The sequence below is a fragment of the Dipteris shenzhenensis genome, chromosome 32, assembly GCF_047967505.1.
Source record: "Dipteris shenzhenensis isolate YYH24624 ecotype China chromosome 32, Dip_SZ_1.0, whole genome shotgun sequence".
NCBI classification, from domain to species: domain Eukaryota; kingdom Viridiplantae; phylum Streptophyta; class Polypodiopsida; order Gleicheniales; family Dipteridaceae; genus Dipteris; species Dipteris shenzhenensis.
This window is the reverse complement of record NC_141627.1, coordinates 39,745,857-39,766,829: the sequence shown is the minus strand read 5'-3', so window position 1 is coordinate 39,766,829 and position 20,973 is coordinate 39,745,857. Positions and strand designations below refer to the sequence as shown.

At 45.2% G+C, this 20,973-nt stretch overlaps 1 protein-coding gene across 2 annotated transcripts in view; it reads left to right on the top strand.

The window, feature by feature from the left end:
• LOC147880735 (uncharacterized protein C16C9.01c-like) overlaps window positions 1–20,973 on the top strand; it is a 137,186-nt gene that overhangs the window by 37,648 nt on the left and 78,565 nt on the right. Inside the window, exons 3-4 of one of the 2 annotated variants that reach the window (XM_087371020.1) lie at window positions 16,141–16,264; window positions 16,610–16,639. In XM_087371020.1, coding sequence (XP_087227146.1) covers window positions 16,141–16,264; window positions 16,610–16,639 — 154 coding nt within the window. The remainder of the gene's footprint in view (window positions 1–16,140; window positions 16,265–16,609; window positions 16,640–20,973) is intronic. The other variant, XM_087371021.1, reaches the window with a different exon arrangement.

The following is a 20,973-nucleotide window of genomic DNA, read 5'->3' as shown; positions in this document are numbered from 1 at the left end:
ATTCCACAGGTTATGCTCATAAGCTCCTCTCTCAACAGCAACATTTAAAGTTAGAATTCGAGAGAGCTCAGGCAGCCCAGCAGCGCGCCACTAGCGTAACACTTCGACAACAGGAGGAAAGGTGGCAGAAAGAGAAGGACTCAGCAATACATGAGCGTGACATCGCTTGGAATATTCAGAAGGCTGCCCTTGAGGATCGCCTCCATAGTCACAGGCAGGAATGGGAAGCAGCAATGACATCTTTGCGCAGCCATCATGCTGCAGCCCTGGCAACTTTGCACAGCCAGCATGTCACCGAGGTGACCAGATTTCACCAGGAGATTACCAAGTTAAAAGAGTCTTTGTCTTCCTCCGAGATTGCCAAAGAAAAATCAGAATCCAGAGTGGCTGAATTGGAAAACAAGTGTTCATCCATGGAGGAAGAATTCACAGCTCTTCGGATGCAGTTGGCCACCCTCCAGACTTCCCAGTCCACCTTGCAAGAGCAAAAGGATCATTACTACCGGCGATACCACCGATATAAAGACAAGTATGAAAATCTGAGAAATGTGATGGACACGCTTGAGTGTGAGGAGGAAGCACCCCATCCACAGATACCTATGCCTGAGCCAGAGCAAAGGGATGCGCAAAAAGCCACAGAGCCAAATACGGAGGCAGAAGAGGAGAAGGCAGAGGAACAGGCTGCAGCTTTACCACCCTCTGTAATCTCATAGAAGAGTTGATAGATGGCTGTTGGTGTTTGAGTTTTTTTTCTGCACTATTAGATTTTGCCAAGCTGTTTGGCCCACACTGTAAATATCAGTGTTTTACCTCAAGGTGTACTCAGTTTTTTCTGCAATTTTCCATGCTGTCCCTTGTAATCCAGCAGTTTATTTTTCACATCTCCACTTAATACAAATCATGGATTACTCCCACGGCCAACCACATGGTCTGTACTCTTTCTTTTTCCCACTCCATCACCATATCAATGGTTTGTAAGTTCATCTTTATTTTTCTTTGACGAATCGTCCAACCTTTCTATTCACCGGGACGGTGAATGATAGTGGCGGGGGAAACTGTTACCTTATCACACGACCACCTGTCGACAGGCGTTGACCACATGACGACATCTGTTGACCACATGTTGACCATGTGTCAACACAAGTTAGCCACGCGATCACACGGGTTCATCTAGGAGTACTGTCCGAGGCTGTCAACCATAGGTCGACACATGTCAACCACAGGTCGACACAGGTCAACCACAGGCCGACACAGGTCAACCAGGAGTACCGTGTCCAAAGTGATCTCAGCAAGAGCTGCGCACATGGAGAGTGAGCTTAGCACATGGAGCAGTCAGGAGTATTTATATTACACAGTGGTTCAGTGATACAGTGGTGCAGTGGTGCGGTTAACCAGCTCACCTGCACATGGAGAATTTATACCATCAGGCTGGCGAGTCAGGGAGTCAGGAAGTCGCCGAAGCCATCAAGAGAGCCAGCGGCGCAACGGCTATCCTCAACAGCTAAGGAGATAAGAGGATGACCAATGGGAAGAAAGAGGGGAGATTCTCAGCGAAGAAGGGACCCTCCAAGGCGGGGGATGAGGAAGAAGGAGAAGGGAGAGAGAAGAGGAGGCATTCGCATTCGCATTCGGAGGCGGCACAGGAGCGAAAGAGAGGAGAGTGAGGAGAGATAGAGGCTAGAGCTACGAGCTCGCCAAGGAGTGAATGTGAGAGACTTGTGTGTACCCTTTGTCTACTATGGGGATAGACCTGTGTATTCTGGTGATTTGCGACTTGTGTATTCTTGTGACTTGCGACTTGTGACCTGGGGACACGTCCAGTGATATGTACATTGGCCAACTCGGTCACTTTCTCATCTCTCTTGTCTCTTCCGGATATGGGGATTGTTCACCAGTGTAGGATTTTCTTATTTTGCTTATGTTGTGGAGCTCACCGGTGATTGTCATTTAGCATAGTGCACTCGTACGTCGTTGTCCACTGCAGTATAGCATACGACACTCGCACACTATTGCACGGTGCGCTCTGCACGATCCATTGCATTAGAGCATTGCAAAACTCATGCTTCTCACGCCAGTGGCCTTTGGCCTCCGGTAACACTTCCGGAAGGATAGGAACCCTCCCCCCCCAAACAGGGACTGAGGGCTTACATTGAATCATCCTAGACCCCATCATCACCTGTAGCCACTCAAAACTCCTCCAATCTGTCCTCGGAAGATTGCATCCCTACAAGGGTGCTGCATACATTGCAGTCGGTCGTACTAGTGCGTCGAAAAGCCAACCCTTTGTCGGTGGGTTTTGTAAGTGCACAAGTGCGCGTGAGCCCCTTAAAGATCTATGGGACTGGCAATCACTATCAGCTAATAGTGACTCTTACATCCAGTGAAAGAAAATATTACAAACTCATCATGTATGGAGTACTTGTTGGGCTAGCTTGTGTGCTAGACCCAATACTTTGTTACGATATTCCAAAATTCCTTTCAAGAAGCTTCCTAGCTTTTTGGCTGGCTGCTCCAGCAGACTTTTAGATCTCTGCTGCCCCCATAGCCTTCTCTGATGTGTACGTAGGCTTAGGCTCTACATCTCAGGAGTATATGCTGTTAATTTTTCTACCTTCCTTGTGGGGCATATTTTCTAGGTTCTTTCCTCTCTGGGGATCTTGGGACTTGCCCATCTACCCCTCTCTACCTCGAGATCATGTGAACTAGTTCTGATTTTGCAAATTAGATGCCTTTTATATGTTGAAATGCCTTCCCTGAGGTATTTCTGCATCCATAGCTGTCCATTGAGTTAATTTCATGTTTATAAAATTGCATTTTTGTTCCTTTGTTTTGCTAGGTTTGTGTAGCATTTTGTGTGTCACAATCTTCCTTATTTCACATGCATCTTCAGGTAATCAGCAGCTGTTTTATCCTATGACTGCGTCCACTTCATCCCCTCTTTGTGCCAGCCCATTGTCTGTGCAGCTTCCATCGCCTTGTGTGGTATCATACTGACGTCCATCTTCTGAACTTTGTTGAGGGAAGCCATGAATTGACACAACGGTTCCCCTTCCACATGTATCATACCTCTTTCAGCTAGTAGGATGGGGTAGGGTGTCTGTGGGATCCTCGGACTTGCCCATCGACCCCTCTCTACCTCAATATTATAGTATTCCATTGGTATCAGAGCATGGCTCGCCTTCTTTTTGAAGGGGGTGACGATCTAAACCTTAAAGGCTGTGACGACCCAGCAAGAGAGTAAAAGGATTCGACGTTAATTCATGAAGGGAGGATGGCGTTGGCTCAAGAGATGGTAAATAGTATGCTTGGAGCTTCAAATGGGACGGGATAAGAACACACAGTTCGAAGCTTGAGACGTACGTCGTGCCCGAATATCGAGAGACCAGCAAGGAGTTTACTTCTGCCGGGTACTATCTTCTATGCACGGGGCCTTGCAACTCAATAGCAAAGGGAATGTGCTCACAAGAACGCAACACTTTGGGAATATTATCTCCGTCGAACGGCGAAGGGGTATCAGGGAGGTCACTAGATGGTATGCCCAAAGGAGTTCATGGAAATCTTCGATGTCCTTGTGAAGGCACAGAACAATGATCGGGCGCGGGCCTGGCACTCTGCACAGGCATGTTGACGCGATGGTGCGATGACAGACGTGACCCAAGAAATTTTTTTCTTTCTTTTTCGTCGTCGATTATCTGTGCTGCACATAGAAGGCTCCAGCGATGCGTGACGCCGACCAAGTCAGCCAACGTTGAGAACCTTAGGCTTACATGGCATAGACTCTGACGTGGCTAGGTGCCAGTTAGAAGTACACGTGGTAGATGAGCAGCATGCAGGTGATGTGGTGCTTACATGTGGCACACATGTGACGTGGCAACCACATGTGCGAGCTGACGTGGCAGCCAGCAGGTCCAGCTGACGTGGCAGTGACACGTGGCATGCTGACATGGCACAAGCATGTGCAGAGAGCAGACACATGGCAGCCAGCCTGGCAGGCCAGTGGTTAAGTTAACCCTGGTACAGTTAATCCTGGTTGGTTGACCCGTGGTTAAGTTAACTACAGATAGTTAACTCTGGTTAGTTGAACCAGTACCCAGTTAGTTCAACCTTGGTCTAGTTAATCTGGCCTAACCAGACCTGTCTGGTTGGTGTAACTAGACTGTGACCAGTCCAGTTAGTCTAGTTGCCGACTAACCAGACCAGAACCAGTCAGTCTGGTTAGAGTAACCAGCCGGTTATCCCTCTGGTTATTGTCTCAAAAAAAAAAAAAAAAAGAAGAAGGACAGTTACAGAGATTGTTTCTGCTAGCAGTTTTCACTTATCTGAGAAAGTATCTACTGTCAGAAACAGCAGAGATCAGAGGAAAAATCAGAGATTTGCAGAAAAAGAGAAAATGCATGCCTTTGTGTTCAGAAAAAGGGAATCAGATGCATTCTGAGTGCTTTTTGCAGCAGCCAGAAAAAGGGCAATATAGTTGTTGATGCCTTGGCAACTTTGTGGGTATATGCCTTGAGCTGACAGCCCAGTACTGGCATAGATTGTGAATGCAAGACACCTCTTGTTGAGGTAAATTTTCTCTTTGAAAAGCGAAGGCAACGTGCATCGGTTGCATACATAGTGTGTGTGTGAGAAACTTGCAGATCTCAGACGATTTGTAAGAAAATGGCTCAATCACCTATCCAGTTGGATTCACAAGATAGGGATGTACATCCAAGACAGAGAAGTGTGCAACAAACTCAGCAAGAATTTGAGCAGATGGTACGCACTCGTATACAAGAGATGGAAAATCTCAGAAAGGATCCAAGGGCTCAGCATTTGTTTCAAGTAGAAGCTATGCCTAATGTAGCATATGACGTGCCAATGCCAGAGGCACACTCTCGTGTACAGCCAGAGAAAGAGAGATCTCATAGGGGACGGTCTCATAGCAGGAAGAGATCGAGGCATCATCACCGATCTCCTAGTCCATCACCGTCTACCTCGAGCTCGACTTTTGTATCTTTTTCTTTATCAGATAAACCATCAAGGAAAAGAAGGAAACACAAGAAGTCCAGGAAGAGTAAGTCTTCCAGAGAGACCAAGGAATTCAAAGAGGGAGGTAAATTTGTCAAGTTTATGACCTACAATGGACAGTATGGTCATACAGACAAAGCATTGCAGTTCATCAGGCAGTTTGATGCTGCATTCGGTACAGAAAAGTTTTCAGAATCCTTCAAATTAAGAATGGTCAGTTTGCACTTGACAGCGACAACTAGTGCATGGTGGATGCACAGACCACAGATGGGTCAGCCCCAAAGAGGTGGAAGGACTTCAAGAAAGCCTTCTACCAGCAGTTTATGCCTAAACAGTTTAGAGACCATGTTATTCAAGATTGGGACAGTTTGCATATGGATGCAGGAGATACAGTGGATGTGTACAACCAAAAGTTTTGGGATGCTTATTTGCAGGTTGCACCTTTCAAAAAGATCTCCAAAGGAACCCAAATGAGAAAGTACAGAGTAGGTCTCAGTCCAAGAATCCAGACAATAGTAAATGCCTTGGGGGCAAAGAACATTCAAGACCTTATGCATTCAGCTTCAGTAGCTAGTCTTGTGCCGTTACAAGATCCATCTACAGTACTATCCTTGCATGCAGGACATGCTGAAAGAAAGAAAACTGATTTTTTCAAAATCAGAAAAGAAAGAGTATCCCAAGGTCGAAAAGAAAGGGTTTCAGCCTCAGAAGCCGAGGGGTACTCAGTTTTCAAAGACTTATAAAGGTAAATCCCCATGCACTCTTGAACAGATAGCTGAGTTTCGTAGAGATGGGAAATGCTTTAAGTGTGGGAAAGAGGGACATATAGCTGCCCAATGCCCTGAGAAGCCTTCGGGTTCTAAGGAGCAGAAAAAGCCACAAGTACCACCGAGGCCAATGGTGGGAGCAGTCCCAGATGTTTTGGGAAGTACCTCAGACCCAAAAGAAAAAGAGCTTTTGCTATCATGGGAAAAGATAAGAGATCAGCAAGCATTAATCCTATTTAATCTAGGGTCTACAGACAATTTCATATCTGAAGATTTAGCCTTGAGATTAGGGATAAAAACTGAAGAGCTAGGCAGAGCTCTTGATGCTGATTAAATGTTTCAAGGGAATCTAGTGCAAGTTACTCATTTGATTGGAAAGCTTCGTATCCATGTGCAGAACTATGTAGATCAGGAGGACTTTTTAATCTCTCCTCTCAAGCAGCATGATGTTGTACTTGGTACACCGTGGTTCCATTGAAAGGAAGTGACGATAGAATACCCTGAGAGGGTGCTGAGTTTTGTGGATAGGGGGAAAAACCAGCGTTTAGTTGCCAGGAATAAAGGGAAGACTATCCCCATTGTATCTGATGTTACATGTGGTAAAGCAATAAAGTCTGCAATTTCCGCGTACATGGTTTTTGTAAAAGAAAAAGAGAATGATATGCATGCTGAAATGAATGATGCAGACAAAGATAAGTTTCAGTTTCTTGTAAACTTTAAAGATTGCTTTTCCGATGCTTTGCCAGGGGAGTTACCCCTAGAGAGACCAGAAGATCATCAGATAGAGTTAATGCCCGGTAGCGAGCCACCCAATAGGCCCCCATACAGAGTTAGTGCAACTCAGCGAGAAGAGATTATGACTCAGGTGCAGGACTTGTTGTCCAAGGGGTTGATTCAGCTCAGTTCTTCTCCTTTTTGTTCCCCTGTACTGCTAGTATAGAAGAGAGATGGTTCATTCCGTATGTGCGTCGATTACCGCGCACTGAACAAAATGACCATCAAGAATAGATTCCCTATTCCGCGCATTGATGATGTGCTAGATCAGTTAAATGGAGCTTCAGTTTTCAGCAGGATAGACTTGAAGAGTGGCTATCATCAAGTCAAGATACAACCACAAGATGTGCATAAGACAGCTTTTCGCACTACATTCGGGTTGTATGAATACTTAGTGATGCCTTTTGGGTTGACAAATGCTCCAGCCACTTTCAATAGAATGATGGATCGCATCTTCCGAAAGTACAGGCATTTCACGGTACCTTCTTTGATGATATCCTAGTCTTTTCAAAGACAGAGGAAGAGCACAGGGAACATCTTGCTATAGTTTATCAAGAGCTGAGAAATCATCAGCTCTATGCAAATAGCAAGAAAAGTGAATTCTTCCTGGAAGAAATCCATTATCTGGGCCATATAATATCCAAGAATGGGATACAGATGGATCTAGCAAAGATCCATGCCATTCAGGAATGGCCAGAGCTGAAAACTGTGCATGAAGTTCGAAGTTTCCTAGGCTTGTGTTCTTACTACAGAAGGTTTATTAGGCATTTTGCTGATATCGCAGCTCCATTACGACCTTACTAAGAAAATGCAGCCTTCACATGGGGAATATCACAGAAGAAAGCATTCAATACACTCAAGGAGAAGTTGACTACAGAGCCTATTCTTGTAGTCCCGGATCTTTATCAACCTTTTGATGTTGATTGCGATGCTTGTGGAGAGTGTGTTGGGGCTGCATTACATTAGAATGGACATGTACTAGCCTATGAGAGCCGAAGATTGCGTGATGGTGAAAGATATTTGGGAATCTATGAGAAAGAGTTATTGGCTGTAATTCATGCCATTCATACATGGAAGCACTATCTTTTGGGTGCAGATTTTACTGTTAAAACAGATCACCAAAGTCTGAGATATTTTCTAACTCAGACAAAACTTTCTGAGAAGCATATGAAATGGGCAAATATGCTGTCAATGTATCATTTTCAGATTGTCCATACCCCAGGAATTCGGAACAGAGTGGCAGATGCCTTGTCCCGAAGACCCAAGGTCAATAATGTGACTATTGCTTATCATCAGGACCTGGAAGGCATGAGGGAGCAATATGCTAATGATGCAGATTTTGGCGAGATTTTACAGCAAATGCAAGAGGGGCAGTCCACCAGCCACTATTCTCTAAAAGATGGGTATCTAATGAAAGATGACTGCCTATGCATCACCTAGGAGATAAGGAAAAAGATTTTGGAGGAATGCCATGCACCTCCCTATGCTGGACATAACAGCAATAACTCTAGCAGTAGAGAGGTATTTCTTTTGGCCAGGGATGCGGAAAGACATACATCAGTTTGTTACTGAATGCCTTACATGTCAGAAAGTGAAGTATGATAGACGGAAGACACCTGGCCTACTTATGCCTCTTCCCATGCCTCAGGCACCATGGGAAAGTATTACAATGGACTTTATTTTTGATTTGCCAAGATCAAAGTCAGGGAATGATGGGATTTGGACTATCATTGATAGATTCGGCAAGCAAGCTCATTTCATTCCGGTTCGCAAAACCATAAAGGCAGATCATATGGCTAAGCTTTTCATGGCACAGATCTTTAAGCATCATGGTATGCCTAAGTCCATTGTTAGTGATCAAGATCCTAGAATGACCAGTCTATTCTGGAGAGCTTTATTTGATAACATGGGGACGAATATGAAATTTTCTTCTTCTTTCCATCCCCAGACAGATGGTCAAAGTGAAGTAGCAAATTCTACAGCATTGGATATGCTGAAATGCTACGTGGGTGACCAAGGTTCAGACTGGGAAAAATACCTACCATTGGTAGAGTTTGCTTACAATAATACAATACACAGCTCTACAGGGAAAGCCCCCTTTGAGGTCATTTATGGGAAGGTGATTTTGCCACCTATCCTGAGGACCAAGGATGAAATATTTGCGGCTGATCAGTTTGTGAGAGACCTCCAGACAGCTTACAGTCAAGTCCGGACAGCAATCGAAAGGTCTCAAGAGAAACATAAAAGAGCTGCAAATAAGCATAGGAGACAGTTAGATCTCAAGGAAGGGGATTGGGTACTTTTGAAGTTTGAAAAAGCTAGGCTCCGCAAGTTCAAAGGCAAACAGAAAGTGTATGCAAAGTTATCTCCCAGATACTATGGCCCTTTCAGGGTTACAGAAAGAATAAATGAGGTTGCATATAGGTTATCATTGCCAGAGCATTGGAGGATTCACAATGCATTCCATGTGAGTCTTCTAAAGAAATTCCAAGGGCCAGAGCCTACAGAGCCAGTATCAGAGGATCCACTAGAAGTGGATGGCTGGAGGAGGTCCTTCAGCCAGAGCAAATTGTGTACCATACTGTACGCAAAGGCCCTCAGGGCAAGGAGTTTTACAGGTATCTTGTAAAATTCAAGAATTATACGGCATTAGATGCCAAGTGGATGGACGAAGACATGTTATCCGATCATCCACAGCTTTTGGATGTTTACAAGGAAGCTTTTCAGTTGAGGTCAACTGAATAGAACCCGAGGGGATGTCACCAAAATGTAAATATCCTAAGTCAAAGTACAGTTGACCATTTATTTCATCATAATTAAAGAGTTTTGTATGTGTTAATTATGGTCAAAGAGTTCTTTTAATGGTCAAAGAATTGACTATGGTCAAAGATACTTGACTCTGGTCAAGTAAACCTGACCTCGGTCGGGGAGACTTGGTTTATTACCAAGAGGGTTAACTATATAACCAGAGAACTATAGAGCTGACTATGGTCAGAGAGTGTTGACTTCGGTCAACGAGACTTGGCATCGCCAAGAGGGTTAATCACGTTTAACCAAGATGGCCAACTTCGGTTGGAGAGTTGTGCCAACTTCGGTTGGAGAGACTTGACTATAATTAAGGCACCTCGACCCTTGGTCAAAGCCTCTTAATTATAATCAAGAGTGTTGACTCCAGTCAACCAGAGAATAAATATATATTTTTTATATTTGTTATGTGTGCACATGTGTTCAGTGGGGACGCCCACCATGACTAGAACTAGTCCACAATGTGTTGTTTGCATGCAAAGCGCTAACAATTAATGGGTGCCATGGTGGTGCGCTTTAATTAATTGTTGCAGGTACTAGGAAGAGTTATTTTCCTAAGTGCTATGGGAGCCTAACAAGCATCTAGGAGGCGGTTCGCATGACCAAGTGCTTCGAAGACTCTAGAGTTGCCCTTAGTGGCATGTAATAGGACTTAGTCTAGATTTTAGACAAGTGGCATATTGCCAATTTGAAATGAGCTTGAAGCTCTTGTAATATGGAGTCACGTTGGATTTTGTATCAGGCAGCTCTACGCTGAACTCTTGTAACAGATTCTCCCTTCAAGAAATAAAATACCTTCGGGGGGGTCCACAGCCCAACATGTTGTCCTGGGCCCTAGTGTCTCTGTTGAGAGAGGGAGAGCAACTGAGAAGTGTTTTGGGTGTCCTTTGCGGATAGTATTCCACCTTTCGGATACAGATGGGAGGGAGAGTCAATAAACACTTTTTCTCTACACTTGGTCCTAGACATAGTAGAGAGAGTGTCAGGCAGCTTATTGACTGTGACGGCGTTTTGCAGTCTCATCCGGATACCATCATGCACTTAGCGACAGATTTTTATGCACTCTTTTGGGCACTCCATACAAAATCCTTGCCAAGGCGATTAGCATCCGATTGCAGCCCCTTCTTCCAGACCTCATCCATGATACTCAGACAGGCTTTGTGCATGGCAGGAGCATATTCGATAATATCTTTTCCTTTTGGGAAGCCACAGAGTGGGCTATGCAGAGCAAGGAGAGGTTGGCAGTTCTACTCTTGGACTTTAAGAAGCCTATGACAGAGTAGATTGGGGTTTTCTTGAGGGCACTCTTCTACGATTTGGATTTTCAGATGCATGGATTAGAGGGGTGGCCTCCCTTTACAGATCAGCCTACAGCCAGGTTTTGATTGGAGGGGCAAGGAGTGACAAGTTTTCGATTTCCAGGTCAGTTCGTTAGGGATGCCCTTTAGCCCCCTTCCTCTTTCTTTTTGTGGCAAAAGCTATGAGTATCTTCCTTAGATCTCAGGCTGATCTTTATGGGCTGAGATTGCCCTTGAGACAGGAGCAGGAGCTTCTTGACTGTGAGTTGGCTGATGACACTGCTATTTTTATTGATGCCTCTTCGCAGTCACCTTTCCGGACAGCCTTGGATATCTTTTGCTCAGCTGTAGGGGCATACATTAACTGGCATAAATCCTCTGGCTTTTGGATCAGTGATGAAGACACTCCAGGCTGGGGAGTTGACATTGGCTTTTCTTGGATTTAGAGGGGTGTTCTTGTCAGATATTTGGGATGCCAGGTAGGATTGGGCATCTCTCCAGCACATTAGTTTGCCCCAATACTGGAGAGTATAAGGAAAAAACTCATTTTTTGGAGCTCAGCCAAACTCGACCTTGCATCTAGAGTTGTGGTAGTGAACCAGGTTCTTTTGGCCACTGCCTAGTTTGTGTGTTCTTGTTGGTGCCGGTCTAGGGATTGCATCACTCAGCTCATTAGACTAGTCAAGAATTTTTTATGGAGTGGACTTGATGGCACGACAGATGTTGCAGCAAGGGTGGCCTGGGAGACCATTATTCTCCCTACATGTGAAGGGGGCCTTAATATCATTGACCCGGACTTGCAGTGCAGGGCATTGCTTTGTAAGGTGGTGGTGAGGGGACTCAGGAACCTTGGAAGGATTTCTTTTTTGGACGCATTCAGGCTTGCACACCTACCTTGGGAGATGATTGGATGGACAGCCCTCGCTGGATTTACTTCCGCCTCTGTCAGATCTCTTGCCTCTCCTCTCATGACTGCCATCTTGAAAGTTTGGGGGAGCTTCAGGAACACTCTTCAAAGGGTTCTGCCCTCTACCCTCGAAGAGATTGATAGGCAGCCGATCATTTGGAACGATAGTATACTTGATGAGCATGGCAGACCACTGGGCACTTCCCATTACATGCAGTGGTCTAGATGGAAGAGAGGCCCCGCCTACACAGTAGACACTTGGAAGGCATTTATTAGGCTACCTGAGGAGCAGAGAATATAGTTTGTGAATCACCTCAGAGGGGTAGCACGCAAGATTCAGCAGATAGATGCAGCCATCCTGGTGGAATGGATAGTTGAGATGCCTATTACTTCCACCACTTGGATGGGAGCTTTTTCGAGGTCAGCAGTTCCTCTACAGGTGATCGCTCTTCGAGGTCTCGGGGAAGATGCACTGGTCTTTGACGTTGGGGATGGAGGTATACTCTCTAGATCCACTGATGATATTCTTCTAGAGGTTGTCTTTCAGCCTGTCAGGATTGCTGGTTTTGTGGACCATGGAGAGGGCTTGCAGTGGTACTTAGACCCCGACCCTCTGCTCTTGGCCCTGGGATCTTGGATATTGTGGTTATATGGAGGTGCACCTATCAGGTGCTTGCAGTGGGACCCAAGAGAGTGGGAGTGGATAGATCATGGGCACCGAGAGAGGAGGATTCCCTTCTTTCGTTTCATGGTTGGTAATGCTAGGAGATTTCAGCTGAGCAGTAGGGGTTGGATTCCCTCCAGAGTCCCCTATTGGGACAGCTTCTTCATCACCACAGATTTGCGTAGGAATTTCTGGAGGAGGCTCTGGAAATCCCTCAGAAATAGAAAGATCACTCTTTTCTTTTGACTTTCTATTCATGGAGGGATTGTAGTGAACCTGTGGAGATCACTAATTTGGGGCTGATCCCACTTGCCCTTGCTGTCATTGTCTAGAGGAGTCGATGTGACATTGCCTTTGGGACTGCTGTCAGGCGAGGACTGTTTGGAAAGGGGTTGCTCGGATACTTAGCATTTTTCATACTTCCCCTTTCTTCATGACTTGGGGCTTGGTCGCATGGTTATCCCTTATTGGGCCCCAGGTGTTTTATGAGGGTGAGCCTTCTTCTTGGGCACTCTCGGCAGGTGATAGAGCCCTGCTCTCTTCAAGATGTACCACTTACTCCCTTCAGAGCTTCTCATGCTTTAATGGACACCTCTTGGGAGATTCCTCTTGGCACATTTGGAGAGCCAGATGTACAGAGGCCTTGGATGGCACCCAGATACATCCATCACAGGTGTTCACGGGTATTTGAACTGACACAGTTCATACTTTGATAGCCATATGGGCTAGCATGCAGGGCCCTTCATGGGCAGTCTCTTATAGGAGGACTGTATTTCTTGGAGTTTGGAGGGATTCTCCCTTTTTCTCAGAGGTTTCTACCGGATTGAGATGGCACTATCAGCCCCAATCCTTTCTTTTTTGCTCTTGAGCTTTTCGTGCATTGCATGGTGTATCCCGGATGGAGCTTGCTCTAACGGTTTTATTTAATACTTAATAGAAGTCTCTTTTTGAAAAAAAAAAAAAAGAATTCTTTGGGCTGCGCATATGCCACTAAGCAATTGATGGATCTAGGAGTAAGAGTGGAGGAAGATATATATCTACACGAATCCAAGAACATGCCCAAACTCATCCTCTAAAGAGACAATGCATAGTGCAGTTTCAATCTCATGATAGTCACTCATAAGATTGAAAACCATAACCTCCATCACGCATAGTAGGAACTAGCTACTATGACATCCCCACTGACGCCATAGTTCCCTGACAGTGGGTGTACAGCACTTAGTATAAACATATGCTCTCACACATGCAAATCCACAATCCCACACATACCTGAGCATCCGATTATACAAAGGTCTTCTTATTGATTTTTGTCGGAACTCCGGACATGGAGGGTAGACTCAGCCGTGACAAAGGCTAGCATGAAAGGAGAAGGCTAATCAAAATGTAGTCCACATTCTCTTCGATCAAGCTACGACTGCTTGTGAAGACTATATGATTTCATTATAGTCTCTCCTAAACGAGCATCCAAGCAAAAAAATTGCTAGGACCATCTAGCTGATAGGGCAATGCACCACTCAAGATAGATAGATTTTATCGCAATATTAGCAGGCCGCAACATGAACGAAAACTTTGCAAGGTGAAAGTTGCATTTCGGTTGATACGACATAATCACATATCTAGATGAATCCAAGAACAAATAATTGGTCAACTAGAACTTTGACTTGGAGTATTTACAACTTGGTGACATATCCCTTATTACTTATGGGATTGAATAGACCATAGTACACGTGTCCAACAGTGCCTCAAGGGGCTAAGAAACCCAAATACCCTATTAACCATTTCAGCCACACAAGGGGGCACCCAAGGGGGTTAGCCCATTCCTCCCCCCCCCAACTTGGGCTAAACACCTTGAAAGGTGAGCTTAGTCAAATCAAAGACCAGCCCACCACAAACTGACGATGCGAGAGAAATGCATGGTGATAAACCAAAGACGCCGTGACTCAAAGTCTGCGCCAATCAAAACATGGAGCCAACTACCAGTACAGAGCAGCCACCACTGACAAGAAAGCCGCACTCAATTCTACCACGGATCACCGCACTACGTGGCAGCTCAAAATCCGCCATCTGCCGCCACGTGTCGAATATGCGACAAACAGTCAGCTGCCTAGACTTGCACAGATCCGCAGAGTGTCGTGTGCTCTGATACCATGTCAGCCGCAGAGGACGCCACGTGACAATCGGGAGGACACTGGTGCGGGGGGTCCCAAGGCCCCGCCCCATAGCAGTGTCAAAGCCCTCTCCCACTCCCAAAAGAGCCGACAGGATGTGAGAGCAGGGCCAAGCTCCTCAATATTTGCAAGGCCCACAAATATCCCTTATTACTTATGAGCACCAAGCCAATATGTGTACATGACATTGACCCTCAGCTATGTCAGTGACTTGGTCAAGAGTTTTGCAATGAATGCACGACCTCCTGCAACATGTGCATATCTTATGCCTTACCACACAGGCACAAATACTCCTATGCGCAAGTAAGAGATAAAGGTGGAAAAGTTAAAGGAGTATAATTATTGGATTCTCGCAGGGCAGCATTCGATTTATGCTGCAAGGATGTTTATAACTAAAGCACATGTAGAAACCTTAAATCAACAAAAAGGTTTCTATACACGGAGGAAGGCGAGAATTGTTGTCAATGCGCTAGTTGAAGCAAGTTGTAAGATATCATCGATGGCCAACATGGAGGCACAGACCGTTTTGAAAAATCAGCCATAAATCGATATCTTGCAACACCTAAGGGCACAGCTCTCTCCTGGAGTCATTTCAGGTGGCAGTGTTAAGCATCCCCTGCACACTCCACCCTGCAGACCAGGGTACGCTGGAGAGTATTGTTGAGGGAAGAAATGCAGCAGCAAGCCTTGAGATCTACGTCAGCACAGAGCATTACTTGCAGGGCAGAAGTCCTTAGGTCTGCAGCATGCCTAGGTGCACACCTACTCACTGTAGGAGAGCAAAAGGGTGCAGCAAAAGGATTTTTGGGTGCAGTAGACTTTTGAAGCAGAACTTTGTTGGACTGCTCAGCCTTGAGCAGCTACTGAAGTCTACCACAGAGACATGTGGCAGAGAGGAAGAGTTTCCTATAGAGGGTGCAGAAAAACAGAGCCTGTTTTGGTACCCTTACCTGAGAGGTTGTTTCCAGAGGTGTTGATACATATGTGGCAAGTGTTTGTACTTGAGATTCATTAATATATATCTTTCTGTTATGGTGATACATCTGAGTACTCTTTCAGATCTGGATTCCCCTCTTACATTTAAGTAAAGCACATGTATTTGAGTTGTGTTCCACGTCAATATCTTGTGATCCTGGAACGCATCTTATGCTGTGGAGTAGTATTGGCCTTAAGAAAGCAACCTACCTCTATGTTTTCTAACACAAGGAAGGTAACTAATCCTCCTATTGGATGATCAATGCATGGATAGCACAACACAGAGTTCACATGTAACAAGAAGTAAATAAGAAACATGATAGCATTCTGGAAATATACAAAGGAAAATCATTAAGATGTTTTTAAAATAAAATAAATAAATAAAAAATTCACTAAGATGTTATAATAGCCCAATACTCAAGGTATTAAGACTCAGTTGGGGGGCCCAGTCTTGTAGACTTTATCTCCATACTTCATGATGCATCTTGAAACAAGACGCATAATGCAGTCCACATGCACTCAAACTTATGAGTATGGATTGGCTACCCTCCAATTTAAGCTAGGATCCCTGATAGCAGTGGCACTAGACATGCCGATTGCAATGATACATCCTGTTCTCTGATATTCAGTGGTTTCAGTTTGATGTGCTACATCCGAATCCAGATATATCTGTTAGAGGAACGATAATGTCATCCAAGGAAGTTTCTTTCTGTTCCCTTGATCATCGCAACACTTAAAAGTAATCTTTCTTTATATTTATTTTCATTGCATTCAGGGTTGGACTTGCTGCGACTGTTGGGTCAGATTTTCCAGACTCCTGTAAAAGATGGCTGAACGACATGAACATAGAAATTTCTGGCCTCATACCATTGAATGCCCCCACATTAAGAGCTTGGCAGGTGAAAATGTTCTGTTAAACGTTGCTGTCTGCAAGGTTTATATCACTACTCATCCGAAAGTTTGCAATACCTAGGGTCTAATTGATGAAGTTTTCTTCTATTTTTAAAAAAAGCATAGCATTGAGTCTAAACTACACTTTTTTAGTTCCTAAACAATCCAACAATCTTCCATAGAGTTGAATCAAGGTGATTTTTTTCTATATAAGCTATTTTTTTTCTTATTTTCCTTTTGATTGTCAAATTTCAACAACCAGTTCTTTGAACTAAAGGTTATTGTTTCTTCATTAGCCATCTCATAAGGTTTTAAGAGCTAATTGAACTCATTGGATCCTTATTTCGTTTCAGATCTTGGAGGCAGATGGACGAAGAACCCAGGTACACTCTTTTTAAACCGATAGAGAATAAAATAATCCTAAATTTTTAGTGGAGTGGGGTCCATTTTTTCATTCACCATGAATAGAAGCCTATTATGACCAAGCTGACTGTTGTAGAGGATGAATGCTGATCAAATGCTTTGGGTTTATATGGGCAGGATACTTTTACTTGACCAATTGACTCCTTTATGCTGCATAGTAGTTTTGTAGATTTGGCAAAGTAAAAGCTGTGCTTATTGCATTACATAAAGCTTAGTCCATGTTTCTGGAACATGTCAAACCCTGTCCTGGACGCTTATCAAACAAAATAGTCTAGTAGACTTAAAGCTCCATATGAATCTTCACTCAAGTTTGTATCCCTTTCACAGGTCAGATTTCAGACTGCACAGGTGCAGCTAAGCCCTGTGACCTTGACTATCTATGGCAGCTAGTAAATATCTCCTAGGTTCTGAGTCTATAAATCTGAGTTCTTTCCCTCTCTTTGCAAAGACTGATGAATGTTGTTTCTTCTTGTGATGCAAAGATGATTGGTGTCTCTATTGTATCCTGGAATGATATACTTTGGTATACCAGGCTGCCTGAAACATGACGCTCCACATATAGGCTATAGCTTCACCCCTAGAAACCCTTGTTTTTTCATTGACCTGCCTGCCTCTAGGTTTCATACTCTACCACACAGTGGAAGCACTTGGATGTATCCAGAAGACCCTGTTTTAGGATGTATAGTTTTGAATTCTTTTTTTTTTTTTTGCAAAAAGAGACTTCTATTAAGTATTAAAGAAAAACTGTTTGAGCAAGCTCCATATGGGATACATCATGCAATGCACGAAAAGCTCAAGAGCCAAAAAGAAAGGATTGAGGCTGATAGTGCCATCTCAATCCGGTAGAAACCTCCGAGAAAAAGGGAGAACCCCTCCAAACTCGAAGAAATATAGTCCTTCTAGAAGAGGCTGGGGCCCTGCATGCTAGCCCATATGGCTATCAAAGTGTGAACCGTGTCAGTCCAAATACCCGTGAACACCTGTGATGGGTGTATCTGGGTGCCATCCAAGGCCTCTGTACATCTGGCTCTCCAAATGTGCCAAGAGGAAATGCTAGCCAAAATCTCCCAAGAGGTGTCCACTGAAGCATGAGAAGCTCTAAAGGGAGTAAGTGGTACATCCTGAAGAGAGCAGGGCTCTATCACCTGCCGGCGGACCGAGAGTGCCCAAGAAGAAGGCTCACCCTCATAAAACACTTGGGGCCCGTTAAGGGATAACCATGCGACCGAGCCCCAAGTCATGAAGAAAGGGGAAGTGTGAAAGATGCTGAGTATCCGAGCAACCCCTTTCCAAACAGTCCTCGCCTAACTGCAGTCCCAAAGGCAATGTCGCACTGACTCCTCTGCAGAATGACATCGGGGACAAGTGGGATCAGCCCCAAATCGTGATCTCCACAGGTTCACTGCAATCCCTCCATGAATAGAAAGCCAAAAGAAAAGAGTGATCTTTCTATTTCTGAGGGATTTCCAGAGATAGGTGCACCTCCATATAACCACAACCTCTAGGATCCCAAGGCCAAGAGCAGAGGGTCGGGGTCTAAGTACCACTGCAAGCCCGCTCCATGATTAACAAAACCAGCAATCCTGACAGGCTGAAAGGCAACCTCAAGAAGAATGCCATCCTTGGATGTAGAGAGTAAACCTCCATCCCCAACATCAAAGACCAGTGCGTCTTCCCCGAGACCTCGGAGAGCGATCACCTGTGAAGGAACTGATGTCCTTGAAAAAGCCTCCATCCAAGTGGTGGAAGTAATAGGCAACTCAACTGTCCATTCCACCGGGATGGCTGCACCTATCTGTTGAATCCTGCGTGCTACCCCTCTGAGGTGACTCACGGACTGCAGTCTCTGATCCTCAGGTAGCTTGATAAAAGCTTTCCAAGTGCCTACTGTGTAGGCGGGGCCCCTCTCCCATTCAGACCACTGCATGTAATGGGAAGTGCCCAGTGGTCTGGCATGCTCGTCAAGAATACCATCATTCCAAATGATCGGCTGCCTATCAATCTCTTCGACGGTAGAAGGTGGAATCCTTCGAAGAGTGTTCCTGAAGCTCACCCAAGCTTTCAGGATGGCAGTCATGAGAGGAGAGGCAGGAGATCTGAGAGGGGTGGAAGTGAAAATCCAGTGAGGGCTGTCCACCCAATCATCTCCCAAGGTTGGTGTGCAAGCCTGAATGCGTCCAAAAAAGAAATCCTTCCAAGGTTCCTGCCCAGGCATGAGTCCTTTCACCACCACCTTACAAAGCAATGCCCTGCACTGCAAGTCCGGGTCAATGACATTAAGGCCCCCTTCACATGTAGGGAGAATACTGGTCTCCCAGGCCACCCTTGCTGCAACATCTGCTGTGCCATCAAGTCCACTCCATAAAAAATTCTTGACTAGTCTGATGGGCTGAGTAATGCAATCCCTAGACCGGCACCAGCAAGAACACACAAACCAGGAGGTGGCCAAGAGAACCTGGTTCACTACCACAACTCTAGATGCAAGGTCGAGTTTGGTAGAGCTCCAGAAAAGGAGCTTTTTCCTTATACTTTCTAGTACTGGGGCAAATTGTTGTGCTGGAGAGATGTCCAATCCTACCTGGCATCCCAAATACCTGATAGGAACACCTCTCTGAATCCAGGAAAAGCCAATGTCAACTCCCCAGCCTGGAGTGTCCTCATCACTGATCCAAAAGCCAAAGGTTTTATGCCAGTTAATGTGTGCCCTTGCAGCTGAGCAAAAAATATCCAAGGCTGTCCGGAAAGAATCAAGTGACTGCGAAGAGGCCTCAATAAAAATAGCAGTGTCATCAGCCAACTCACAGTCAAGAAGCTCCTGCTCCTGTCTCAAGGGCAATCTCAGCCCAAAAAGCTCAGCCTGAGATCTAAGGAAGATACTCATAGCTTTTGCCACAAAAAGAAAGAGGAAGGGGGCTAAAGGGCATCCCTGATGAACTGATGTGGAAATCTGAAACCTGTCACCCCTTACCCCTCCAATCAAAACCTGGCTGTGGGCTGATCTGTAAAGGGAGGCCACCCCTCTAATCCAAGCATCTGAAAATCCAAACCGTAGAAGAGTGCCCTCAAGAAAACCCCAATCTACTCTGCCATAGGCTTTCTCGAAGTCCAGGAGTAGAACTGCTAGCATCTACCCACTTTGCATAGCCCACTCTGTGGCTTCCCAAAAGGAAAAGATATTATAAAAAATGCTCCTGCCATGCACAAAGCCTGTCTGAGTATCATGGATGAGGTCTGGATCTGTAATCGCGGATGCTGATCGCCTTGGCAAGGATTTTGTAAAGAGTGCCCAAAAGAGTGATGGGTCTTTAATGGGATACAAAATTCCTGTAGCCACCTTTCGGGATAAGGCGAATGAGTCCCTCGGTCAGTAAGTCAGGCATCTCACCCGAGTCCGAAATGCCCTACAGGGCTGAAGTAATATGATCACCTATCATATCCCAAAAGGCTATAAAAAAAGGAGTAAGACCATCGGAACCAGGGCATTTGTCCTTATGAAGGGCAGAGAGAGCAGTCTTGAATTCTGTGTTGGTAAAGCGTGCATCAAGTGAGCATAACATCTCTAGGGTGACCAACACAGGTAAACTCTGCCAAATTTCATCTCTAGCCACCTCTCTGGCCTGTGAGTTCGGATCTGCGGAAAGTAGGGAGGCATAGAAAGCTGTCGCTAAGTGCATGACGGTCTCCGGATGGGACTGTAAAACGCCGTCAGAGTCAATAAGCTTCATGACACTCTCTCTACTATGTCTGGGATCAAGTGTAGAGAAAAAGTGTTTATTGACTCTCCCTCCCATCTGTATCCAAAAGGACTCCGGTGCATGGAAGGCATACTCTGCTCTCTGATCAAGCAAGGTCTGCAAGTGAGCACTTGCCGCAGCAAGGCGCTCCTGTATCCAAGCATCTGATGGTCGTTTCTGCTTCTCCCTTTGTAAGGCTGCCAACTGCCGGCGGATGCCGATCTCTCGCCCGAGTACCTCACCTCTTTGTAATTACAGTTGCAAGCGGTGTTTTATTATATATATATATATATACACACACACACACACACACAATCCCATTGACCTGAATGGAAGTAGAAGAAGAAGCTTCCAGGATGGATCTCGTAGAGTCGGGAGTCCGGCCGACCCCGCAGGTGTCGCGCCCAGTAGGTCATACACTGTCTGGCAGAATTGCAATGTTAGAGGATGCCTTGCAATAGATTTTAGCGCAGTAGTTACAAACAAATGTGGGGCAGTCTGAACTCAGAAAAATGGTACATAGTATGTCTGCCAGACCATCTTGTGAGGAGAAAGGTAAA